This window comes from Scardinius erythrophthalmus (assembly GCF_964197995.2).
Source record: "Scardinius erythrophthalmus genome assembly, chromosome: 19".
In the NCBI taxonomy this organism is placed as follows: domain Eukaryota; kingdom Metazoa; phylum Chordata; class Actinopteri; order Cypriniformes; family Leuciscidae; genus Scardinius; species Scardinius erythrophthalmus.
The window spans coordinates 28203966-28216293 of record NC_138239.1 but is presented as its reverse complement, the minus strand read 5'-3'; the positions used below and the strand labels follow the sequence as shown (position 1 = coordinate 28216293).

General features: G+C 39.5%; 1 protein-coding gene across 1 annotated transcript in view; it reads right to left on the bottom strand.

The window, feature by feature from the left end:
• Window positions 1-12328, bottom strand: part of zbtb24 (zinc finger and BTB domain containing 24) — a 46124-nt gene that overhangs the window by 9161 nt on the left and 24635 nt on the right. Inside the window, exons 2-3 of the mRNA XM_081394428.1 lie at window positions 6268-7114; window positions 4565-4732 (exon numbers count right to left, since the gene is read on the bottom strand). Of these exons, the coding sequence (XP_081250554.1) occupies window positions 4565-4732; window positions 6268-7090 (991 nt within the window). The 5' untranslated portion in view covers window positions 7091-7114. The remainder of the gene's footprint in view (window positions 1-4564; window positions 4733-6267; window positions 7115-12328) is intronic.

The window sequence follows — 12328 nt, the reverse complement described above, 5'->3', positions numbered from 1 at the left end:
TCTTTCCCTTGGCAAGCCACCTTGCCACCCCTGGGGTTTAAATATTCCACCTGCGGCTGGACACCCCAGTGTTATTCCATATGCTTCCCTCCGGGTCATATGTGTATTCTCCCCCCATCAATGGCTGGGCATGATTGCATATCTCTCTCTCTGGAGATATGCTTCCCAGTGTACCTTGGTATCCCTGTGCTAAGTAGGACTCCTTCGTTCGTGCTAGTCTCACAACAAGGGAGCTCAGACTTACGCAGCCGAGGTGGCGTGATTAGACTGGAACCCCAATCGTCGTCATCCGACGTAACTCGGAGTGACCACGAAAGGGAACGTCTCGGTTACGGATGTAACCCTCGTTCCCTGAGTGGGAACGGAGACGTCACGTCTTCCTGCCACTTCCGCTGTATCGCTGAAAAACGCCTGGGTCCAGTCTCGACTCCTCAGCGAAGACATATCTGCATTCTGCCAGCGTACTTCCTTATATACCCCCTGCGGCGGGCGGAGTTACGCTATGCAAATTCCGCAGACCCATGGCATTTCATTGCCATTGGCTCGTTTTAAATACTCGAAGGTGATAGGCTTCTTACCGAAACCTCAATCGTCGTCATCCGACGTAACGTCTCCGTTCCCACTCAGGGAACGAGGGTTACATCCGTAACCGAGACGTTTTCTAATTATATTTAAAAAAATTGTATTCCTGAAATGCCAAAGTTTAATTTTCAGCATCGTTACTCCAATCTTAAAGGGTTAGTTCACCCAAATAATAACCTACCCTCGTGTCGTTCCAAATCCGTAAGACCTTCGTTCATCTTCGAAACACAAATTAAGATCTTTTTAATGAAATCTGAGAGCTATTTGTCCCTCCATTGACAGCTACGCAACTACCACTTTCAAGCCCCAGAAAGATAGTAAAGACATCTTTAATGTAATCCATGTGACTGCAGTGGTTTAACCTCAATTTTATGAAGCGATGCGAGTGCTTTGTCGCAAACATTTAATTTAACTTTATTTACAAAATATTAATCTCCAACGCGTGTTCACACAACAACGTCTACTCTCGTGTCAACACAACACGCATGGGTCGTGGCGCTTTCGTGAAATGAAGCTAGCGTAAGTTCTGCCAGGAAGACTCAATCGTTCACGTCATGTATTACTTTCTCATCTATCCAATCATATCCTAATAGCCAGTATAAATGGGTGGTACTTACACATGTCTGAGTTCGCAGATGCTGTCGCTTCAACCACCTCGATCCTCCCCATCCACCACCCAGACTGGACTTTTCCTTCATCTCCCTAACATTCTATGCTGGGTCCTCCCCTCCATCCTCCCCATCACCTCCAGACGGGCTCTCCCCTCTACCGTGAAGACGCCAGGATGTCCTCTCCTCCTTCCACCCCACCACCACCAGATGGCCCCCTTCCTTACTTCGCAGGGGGTGTGCTGCGCCCCTGCCTTCGTCTTCAGGCAGGATATTCAGTAGTGTTGTCACGATACTAGAATTTCTAACTTCGATACGATACCTTAAAAAATATCGATATTCGATACCATTTTCGATACCACGGAGAAAAACTGCCACAATATTAAGGGGGTATTTTTTTATTTAAAGCTGAATATAACAAGTCTAGAACATGACAATGAGGTATATTTTATAAAAATGTCCTGAGTTCTATCTGTTAATATTTTTTCTTTGGACCAGAGCTATATGAGCCGTTGTATTTTTATTACCTACTGTTATCAAAGATTAAAATGTACTGTAACAAATGCATTGTTTATCGGTCATAAATGCTGGTTAATACATTAACGTTATTATTTGATGAATAGATTTCAACACAAACGTGCGTGCATAACATGCGAAAACAATGCTCACTGGATCGTCATGAAGTCAAGTCAAGTTACCTTTATTTAGCCTATATAGTGCTTTAAACAATAAAGATTGTGTCAAAGCACTTAACACTATCAAATTGGAGGATAGAGTGTCAGTAATGTATAATAATAAGATTAAACATTCAATTTTCAGTTAAAGGCATTTCATTATTGAATTCAGTGATGCCATTGACATTGTCTAGCTCAGTAATCGCTAATGAAGGCAAATTGCAGAATTAATTTTTTTTTTTTTTTAATAAAGTTAAATAGGCACAAGTTAATTTACATTTGACCACAGTTAAAATATTTACTTCTAAGATTCCTCAGTCAGATAATATTAACTTTAAGAATTACAGTGGAAAAACGAGGCAACACACTTATAACAACAATACTAGGCCATCTGGTTAATGTTTCAGAAAAGTTAAAATGATAAGTTACAGGGGAGTTACAGTTAGTTATAGAGGAATTCAGAAAGAGGTGACCCATTGATGGTGAGTAGCATACAGGTACATGCTGCTAAATGGTCCCCCTGGAGCTTGTTCGTTTAATTAAGTCTGTTTTCAGAATTTAAAAAAATGAGTGATGTGAGGGATATTGATAGCCAAACAATCTTTTGGGTGCCCGCAGCCAGTGTGAAGCGCGTGTCCGCGCTATTCTCCGAAATGCCAGCTCGCGGTGTGTACTCAGATTCCGTACCCTCGGAATGCGAGTTACGGACGGGGCCTACGCCAAAGAATTTGATTGTTTGCTGAGCTCTTAAATAAATGTTCATTGTCACAGTATTAATTCTCCCGAGTCTTTCTGGTAGAACTCATGTTGGAGATTATTTTGTAAATAAAGTGGCAAATTGTGTGTTTTTTTTCCACAAACGAAGCACTCACATCACTTCATAAAATCGAGGTTAAACCACTGGAGTCAGATAGATTTCTTTAGTGATATCTTTACTATCTTTCTGGGGTTTGAAAGTGGTAGTTGCGTAGCTGTCAATAATGTAGGGACAAAAAGCTCTCAGATTTCATCAAAAAGATCTTAATTTGCGTTCCAAAGATGATCGAAAGTCTTACGGGATTGGAACGACATGAGGGTGAGTAATTAATGTCAAAATTTGTATTTTTGGGTGAACTGTCCCATATGTCGGCCCAGATCCAGCCCACATTTGGTACACATGGATTCCACACGGCCCAGATCTGGGCCAGACACTATGTTGCTGTCTGGGATCCCTTTAAGTGTCACATGACCGTCAGAAATCAATTGCTGCTATAGAAACTTTTCTTATTATAAAATACATCTTTAGTAACATTCTAAATGTCTTTACTGTCATATTTGATTAATTTAAAGCTACAATATGCAAGATTTTTTTGCCGCTAGAGGGCGCTACATCCAAACAACAACAACGGCGTAGCTTGATGACGATGTGAAGGAGCGTGGAATGATGGGAACTGTCATTTTAAACTCCACCGTGGATGTAAATCAGTCAGACGGGAATCGAAAAATCATGTTCATGGATGAGGCTAAGTTCTATTTTTATAATGACATGCTTTTTGTGGCGAGAGGGGCGTGGTTCAGTGCGGTCTGTAATGGGAGAGAGAAGAGACGAGCGGGACGCAAGTAGGTCAAGTGCAAATGACTAACATCCGCGTGGAGAGACCGCTTATGAGCCGCGCGCTGGAACGAGAGAGAGACTGAAGAGAAAATTGGACGCAGAGAAAGAAAACCGATGGATCCGAACTCTCATTTTTGAACTGTTTTGTGCCATCGCGGTTGCCACGGTGAATGCGCGTTGGGCACGACTTTTGTTTGTTTTGCTTTATTTTAATAAAGGACGAGTCCCAGTCACGCCGATCCCTGTCTTCTTCCTTCCTGACTCTTGAACCTCATCACACTTTTGTTTCATTAAAATGAATTAACCGCAAGAAAAGTCAGGTTTAATACTAAATCGGTTATCATAGATGTTACTGTATGTCGAATTCATTGCTGTGATAACGCGGCGCAGTTTTACGTGTTCTAAACAATTGTTGTAAAAGTACATTCAAACATACCCACATCATTTGCCAAAATACTGATTAATCTTTATGTATAACACATGCTACTGTATATTTATTTACATGGCCATAAACACCAGACGTGATAAACAATGCCAATAAACTAAACACAAATCTAAAGCAATAATACTTCCCTTACATAAACATAACTATTACCGAATGCTACATTTGGAAAATATAAATTTAAGCATGCTTTGTCGACAGAACCAGCTGCAATCGGTAAAGAATAATTGTGTTCCATAACGACTGCAAGAAACAAGCTAACGTTTGTTGCTTGATAGACGCTACAACTACAACTTCCGCATTTGTCCAGGACTCCACGCAGTACAGGCGGAAACAGAGGGTTACGCGGATATGACGCAATTGACTGGCGACTCCCATCTCCCCCCTGCTCTAACGCCCCGTTTCCTTGGTTAAAAATCGCAATTTTCTCACGATTTAAAAATAGTTGGAAACATTTGGGATATTGTAAGTAATCAACTTAACAAAATATATAACACTGGCCTTGAGATTATGGGATATTTTAATGCAAAATTCTTGCATATTGTACCTTTAATGCATCTTTGCTGGATAAAAGCATTTTAGTCTTAACCCAAACTATTGAATTGTCATGTATAAGCAGCATGGCGCAGTGATTTGTAATAGTTGTGATTGTGAAGTCCCTCACCTGCGTGTAGGTTCATGTGCTCCAGTAGGGAGTGTTTGGTGGACAGCGCTTTGGAGCATATCGTGCAGATGAAGGGCTTTTCTCCCGTGTGCATGCGCAGATGAACCAAAAGAGTGTGTTTCTGGGTAAAACCCTTCCCACAAACACTGCATCTGAATGGTTTTTCACCTGCATAAAAAGAAGTCATTTTATATTGAGATTCCCTGCATATAAATGTGTCTTTGCAGTGTGTGGACAAAACCACAATTCAATGAAAAAAAATTCATTCACTCTAAGCCATTTTCTAAGCAATATGATGTCATATTGCTGATGCTCCGCCCACGACCACTGACGGACTGTCCCGTATTAGCATATTTCTGCCCTCAACCATTTGTATAGTGTCCGCCAAGGCAGCACTTTACCTGTCTTGTGTGGACACGCCCCATGGAAGAGAGGGGTAGGGTGAGCAGTTGCTCATTATCATTTAGACATGCACCGAAACGGGTCGCTGTGAACAGAGCTGTTTTTGAGGAGGTAAAAAGGGTGTTGTTTTACACAACCATTGAGGAATTTTAACCAAAGTATCATAAAGAATCATACCAACTTGTGGAAAATGGGCATCCGCTGACCCCCCTTTAAAGTCCCCGTGAACCGGAAGTTGCAAACGACTTTTCTCCAGTGTTGTGACGTATTTCTAAGTGAAACGGAATATTGAACAGAGGGCGGGGTTTTACTTTAGCGCTCCTCCTCTCCATTTCTGCTCATAGCAGACTGACGGTTTGAGGGGAGTGGTTAAGCGTTTTCAACCCAAGCCGTCAAACTGACGTCATCAGAGAAGGAACACCATTCCAGACCGGAAGTAACTTTTCAGATTTTCATCAAAGATTACCACGACAAACAATTTTTTTTCTGTGTATTAACTTGCACGGATTAATTGTTCATCACAAAACTAGTAATATGTGCTAACAAAGTAAATAGGGTCAATTTTGATTTCATGACGTCTTTAATCTCTGATGAAATACTTATATTAATATTAAAATTAATATAATATAATTAAAAGAATATTGACCAAGTCACATTAATTGATAGATGTTTAGTGTGTAATACAAACACATGTTAAAACAAACGGTAACACTTTACAATAAGGTCTCATTTATTAGCATTATAGTTAATGCATGAGCTAAAGGCAGGGTAGGCGATTTGTTCCAGAATTTTTTTTTGTTATGCTGGTTGAAAGTCTCTTCACATCCTGATAGCATTCCAATCATGATATGATGTCCTACCTGCCTGTCAGAGTATGTATTTCCATACCTCCACGCACCTGCTCGCACAGACATCACACATCATTAGCGTGTTTCATGCTATGAGTTAGACAGACGTCAGTCACAGAGCACCGCAAGCGAAACAGCAGCCACCTTTTACAGTTCCTCCTGAACCAAAACCACAGGGAACCACAGGTTCACAGGTGGTACAGGTCAGTGCTCTTTAAGTTGTTCACGATCATTATTATTGTAATATTATGTGCTTGAGACAGAGGTAATTTAACACTCTCTCATGACATTTTTGTTTGCTCCCTGCTGTGAGCGTTCATGTGTTTTGAAGGAGGCGTGGCTTTGGAGACGCTCTGAAGGGAGGGTGGGATCTCATGCTTTCAGAGCTAGCTTGCTATTTCTATTTGTTACTATTTAGTCGGTTATTTAGTATAAGAAAAAAATGAGGTGCACCTGTATGAGTTCGTTGATGTATCTTCAGAAACAGATGGTTTTTATACACCTTCCCACACTCGTCACATCTGGCCTCTGTGTCCGGGTACTTCCTCTTTCGCCCTCTCTTCCCCGGCTCCTTGCGTTCAGTCAGATTGTCTCCTAACCTGTATCCCTTCAGTTTGACAGGCTGCCGTATTTTGCGCTTGCTGTGACGGGGTCTGTCCTCCTCTCTGGGGTTGTAGTCGCTGTCACTTAAGTCTCTTGGAGGTGAAGTGGGATCTAAGAGAGGTTCTGTGGGCTCTTGAGCCTGTGCTGGTAAACCGCTCTCTGGATTCTCTGTCTGGATTGAATCCTGAGTGTACATGCTCTTTTTCGGGCGCCCTCTTTTACGCTTTGCCTGTATGCATTCATCAACACCTTCTCCCACATTTTCAACCGTTGAACTGTCCTTTTGAAGGTCCTTGTGGGCTTTGAGCAGATCTGGGATGTCCAGAAAGCGGGCCATGTCAAACAGCTGCTCAGAGCTACTCTGGTCCACCAACACATTTGCGCTGTAGATGAACTCAAGCACGGCCGAGAAGGTTTTCGCAGACATGCCATCCAGCTTATACATCGACTGGCTTACCTGATCTTCAGCAGTGAACATCACTGAGAAATATTCACTGCTCGCTGCTAAAAGAGCCTTGTGTGCCTTGAAGTGCACGTCTTCTACGATGAGGGTTGTGTCACAAAGCAGTTCACTTCTTCTGAGTTTGTCAAATTTATGCAGGATAGTGTCCTTGTGTGTTTTTGAATGCAGGGCGAGGACAGGGGATGCTGGCGGGAGAGACGGCGCAGACATGGTGCTGTTACGGCGAGCTTGAATCTAAAAAGGAAAAGGTTTTAACACATCTTTTATGTTTGCAATATAGCAGTGGTTTTAAATGGGCATCAGGTGGTGAACAACACAATTCCAAACCCATATTTAATGTATAGTTTGCTTGAATATTTCATATTTTCTTTTTCTGTGAATAGTCTTGTTCATGGTTTTTGAAGATGAGGGCATGTCAAACAACCTGTCCATGTTGGCATCTGTCTAATTTGACTAGCTTCTACCAAGTAACATAAACTTGGACACACAGTCTGACCTAAAATAAAACATATGGGAAGCATTTTCTTCTTCCCTTTAAATACCTATTTATTTACATTTACATGCATTTAGCAGATGCTTTTAATATTCATGATATATTGTAAGTACACAAATCACCAAAATATATAACACTGTTGTAGTGTTTTTTGTTGATATCTTAATACAAAAAAATCTTACATATTGTGCCTTTAAATGCCCTAATTGAACTAAAGCCTAATCTTGGCTTAATCTAAGCCCTGTCTGTGAAACCAGGCCTTAATAATACAAATGAAATAAAAGGCCTACTTAAGTGGTTTAAAAAGTGTACATTTTCTTTACATACTTTATACTTTTAAAAATCACACTTTGTAACAATGTCAAGTTTTAAATATTTTGAATCATTGTTTTAATCTTTTACACTTTGATGTATTAAACATACTAAAGCACATGTAAAGTTGTACATGTAGTGCTATTCAATATTACATTTACAGTTAATATATTTTATATTTTCTAAATTGCAGCTTCATCATTAATAATGTGTAGTTATTATAAATGGGTTATTGATGAATAAGGTTTTTAAAAGTGTCAAAAAAAAACATTAATCGAGATATAATTAAAGGAGAACTCCGGTCACTTTTAACATTGAGCTAATTTTTTTGTACATTTGGAGTGCTGTCAATACAGAGAACAACGACAAATATAGCTGCGAGCAGCGATTACGGGCCCAAGCCGGTGGTACCGCAACCCCGGTGCCTTTAGTTACCTAAAGGCACCGGGGTGGCGGTACCGCCGGCTTGGGCCCTTCATCGCTGCTCGCAGCTATATTTATATATATATATATATATATATATATACATACACACACATACATATATATGTATATATATATATATATATATATATTATTGTTCAAAAGTTTGAGGTCAGTAAGATTTTTAATGTTTTTAGGAGAAGTCTCTTCTGCTCACCAAGGCTGCATTTATTGATTAAAAATACAAACAAAAACAGTAATATTGTGAAATATTATTCCAATTTAAAACAGCTGTTTTCAATTTTTAAATATTTTACATAGTAATTCATTTCTGTGATCAAAGTTGAGTTTTCAGCATCATTACTCCAGTCTTCAGTGTCACATGATCCTTCAGAAATCATACTAATATGATGATTGATGCTCAATTCATTATTATTTTCAATGTTGAAAACAGTTGTGTACAGATTTTTTTTTTTTCAAAATGCTTTGATGAATGTAAAGTTCAAAAGAACAGCATATATTTCAAATATATATATTTTTAACATTATAAATGTCTTTACTGTAACTGTTGATCAGTTTAACTCATCCTTCATAAATAAAAGTACTGATTTATTTTATTTATTTCCCCCCAAAATAAAATTTTAATTATTACTAACCCAAAACTTTTGAGCGGTAGTGTTTAACGTTACAAAAGCTTTAGATTTCAGATAAATGCTGTTCTTTTGAACTTTCTATTCATCAAAGACTGTACACAACTGTTTTCGACATTTAAAATAATAATGAATGTTTCTTGAGTATCAATCATCATATTAGAATAATTTCTGAAGGATCATGTGACAGTGACGACTGGAGTAATGATGCTGAAAACTCAGCTTTGATCACAGGAATAAATAACAGCTGCTTTCTATTTTAATATATTTTAAACTGTTTTAAATTGGAATGATATTTTACAATATTACTGTTTTTGTTTGTATTTTTAATCAAATAAATGCAGCCTTGGTGAGCAGAAGAAACTTCTGTTATGTGCGCGCCACAGACTGCACGCACGTCCGCTTAGAGTTCCGCCTTTTGCCTTCCATCAATATTACGTTATTAGAAAAATATTTTTTTAGAGAATCGATTTTTTGACATTTGTGAATCGATTCAGAATCGTCCACGTCCGCATCGCGATGCATCTAAGAATACATTTTTTCTCCCACCCCTAGATTTCATACAACAGGTTAATAAACAGTTACAATTAAGTCACTTACTGTACATTTTAGATGCAATGTTGACTGTTTTTGTTCTGTTTCAGCAGCGAAAATAGTTAAACAAAGATCACGGCAGAACCATCACGCATCACGTGTTTTCTCATAACTGAACGATTCAGCATTTTTAACGAATCGGTTGACTCAAAGATTGAATGATCAATCCATAAACATCTGTCTTAATCATGATCGACTCATTCGAACGAATCGTTTGAACGAATGAATCAATGACTCGCTTATTAAGATGGATGCCTGGCGACACCTAATGGCGGTTTAGTGTTGTTTAAAAGCATCATTCTTTCCCACATGTGTGTGATTTGTGTGTGCAACATTATCATTATTTTTCTTTCACTATTATATTAGCGATTTAAAAGCACCCACTCATGTCACACGTCGATTAACCGGTGGGAAAATATCCTCAGACACATACCTAATAAATGTATATTTAAATACAATATTGGCCTACCTGGTAAAAAGTTTTATATACTATTTTGATGTCCTTTTGGACACAAGAGGGCAGTATAGCCCTATGTTTGCTTTTTTGTTGAACCAAATAGCACTAAATAGCCTGTTTTAACTTTTTCATTCTTCTTGAATTGCAAAAACAGAATAAAATGGGTTTAGTTGTGATATTTGTATACTTTTATATAGAAATAAATGGTATATAATTACATTTTTAGAAGATTTTTAGTGTTTCCTTTTTGGACATTATTTAATCCCTCGCCATAGCAAAACCGTTTGAGATATTTATTATCCATTCACAATTTAGCATATTTAATGTAGTTTCATCATGTTGAAAAAGTTTGGTACGAATAAAATAAATAGTTTAAGAGGAGTGGCTAAAAATTCAGAGGCTGATTTTGCAAAAAAATCCACATTCAGACCAAAATATCTGACTTCCTGATGGCCAGAGCTATTGAATGTAAATTAGAAAGTTGTCCGGCTTGATGAGAACAATATACAAACTATTTTTTCTTTACTGTAGTTAAAACTAACCCCCCCACTTTTGTCAAAAGCATGTTGAAAGTGACACACTTCCTGCTGCCAGTTGGTGGCGCTATAACTTTGACTCACAATAGCTACATCCATCTGATCGGCCTATTACCACGAACACACTGCTGAAGTTTCATCAAGATCAGTTAATGTATGCAGAAGTTATTCCACTTCCGTGTTTCTCTTTTCTCGCCATAAATTCGATTCCTCGCCACAGCCAAACCGTTCGAGATATCAAAAATCCGTCCGCAATTTAGCATCCTCAATGTCTTGACTACATCCACACCGAGTTTGAAGGGGACACGGTGAATTTTCTAGGAGGAGTATTTCACATTCCACAGCAAGCGTTTTCCAAACAACCCATAATAGCCGACTTCCTGTTGGGCTGGCGTAAAACTTGACCGGGGTAAAGTTGTTCGGCCCGATGAGATCTATATGTGTACCGAGTTTCATATTAATTCATGCGAGCGTGTTTGATATATGGATCAAGTTTTAGAACCCCGTTCAAGGGGGCGCTGTTGAGCCCCCCAGCCACGCCCGGGTCCCAGCTTCAGCCCGGCCCTGATGGCCGTGGGTTCTGACCTGTGTGCAAAGTTGCAAGAGTTTTTGAGCACGTTAAGGACCCCAAAAGCCCCTGAAACCTTGATTAACAATATAAAAGCAATAGTCAAATCCCCCCCTCCCCTCACACACACACAGACACAGAGAGGGAGAGAAAATTCTTCAGAAAATCCACATTCAAACCAAAATATCTCTCTTCCTGTTGGTCAGAGATGGTTCATGTAAATTAGAAAGTTGTCCGTCTTGATGAGAACAATACACATACCAAGTTTTGTTGCTGTTGATAAAACTAACACCCCCACTTATGACTAAAGGTGGCGCTACTGAGCCCCTCACCGGCGTGGAAACTTTGCATTTCTGAAACTTTGCACATGTCTACTGGATAATAAATGTGATGTGTCTGTCGAGTTTCATGCAATTTCAAGTATGTTAAGAGTCTCAAAAGCATAAAAAAAGAATATTAAAGTTTGATGCGTTGCCACGGCAACAGTATCTAAGATATCAATAATCCTTTCACAGGTTTACATCTGCCGTGTGTCTACATTGTACACATAAAGTTTTAAGCAAATCTGGTAAAAATAAGACAGTGATTTCAAAGCATTTTAATAGTGATGTACTTCCTGCTGCCTGTTGGTGGCGCTATAACTTTGACTCACAATAGTCACATCTGTGCGATCGGCCTCTTACAACGAACACACTGCTGAAGTTTCATCAAGATCAGTTAATGTATGCAGAAGTTATAACACACTTCCTGTTTCATTTTTTCGCCATAAATTTGTTTCCTCGCCACGGCCAAACCGTTCGAGATATCAAAAATCCGTCCGCAATTTAGCATCCTCAATGTCTTGACTTCATGCACACCGAGTTTGGAGGCGAATCGATGAATTCCCTAGGAGGAGTACATTAAATTCCACAGCATGCGTTTCCAAACAACCCTAAATAGCCGACTTCCTGTTGGGCTGGCGTAAAACTTAGAGCACGAAAGTTGTTCGGCCCGATGAGTTCTATATGTGCACCGAGTTTCATATTATTACATGCAAGCGTGTCTGATTTATGGACAAGTGTTCGGATCCCGTTCCAGGGGGCGCTGTCGAGCCCCCCTGCCACGCCCGGGTACCAGCTTCAGTCCGGCCCTGATGGCCGCGGGTTCTGACCTGTGTGCAAAATTTCAAGAGTTTTCGAGCATGTTAAGGGCCCCAAAAGTGGCCGAAAGGTTGACAAAATAATAATAATAATAATAATAATTAAAGCTGCAAGCAGCGATGAAAGGGCCCTCGCACCCGTGCCATCAACACTCGGTGGCTTTAGGAAGACAGAGCATGGTTGGGAAATGTACATTTAAGGAGGTATATATAGTAAGAGTATGTCAAAGTTAGTAACAAAATGTTTTGTATAATGGTGATAATAGCATGCTTCATG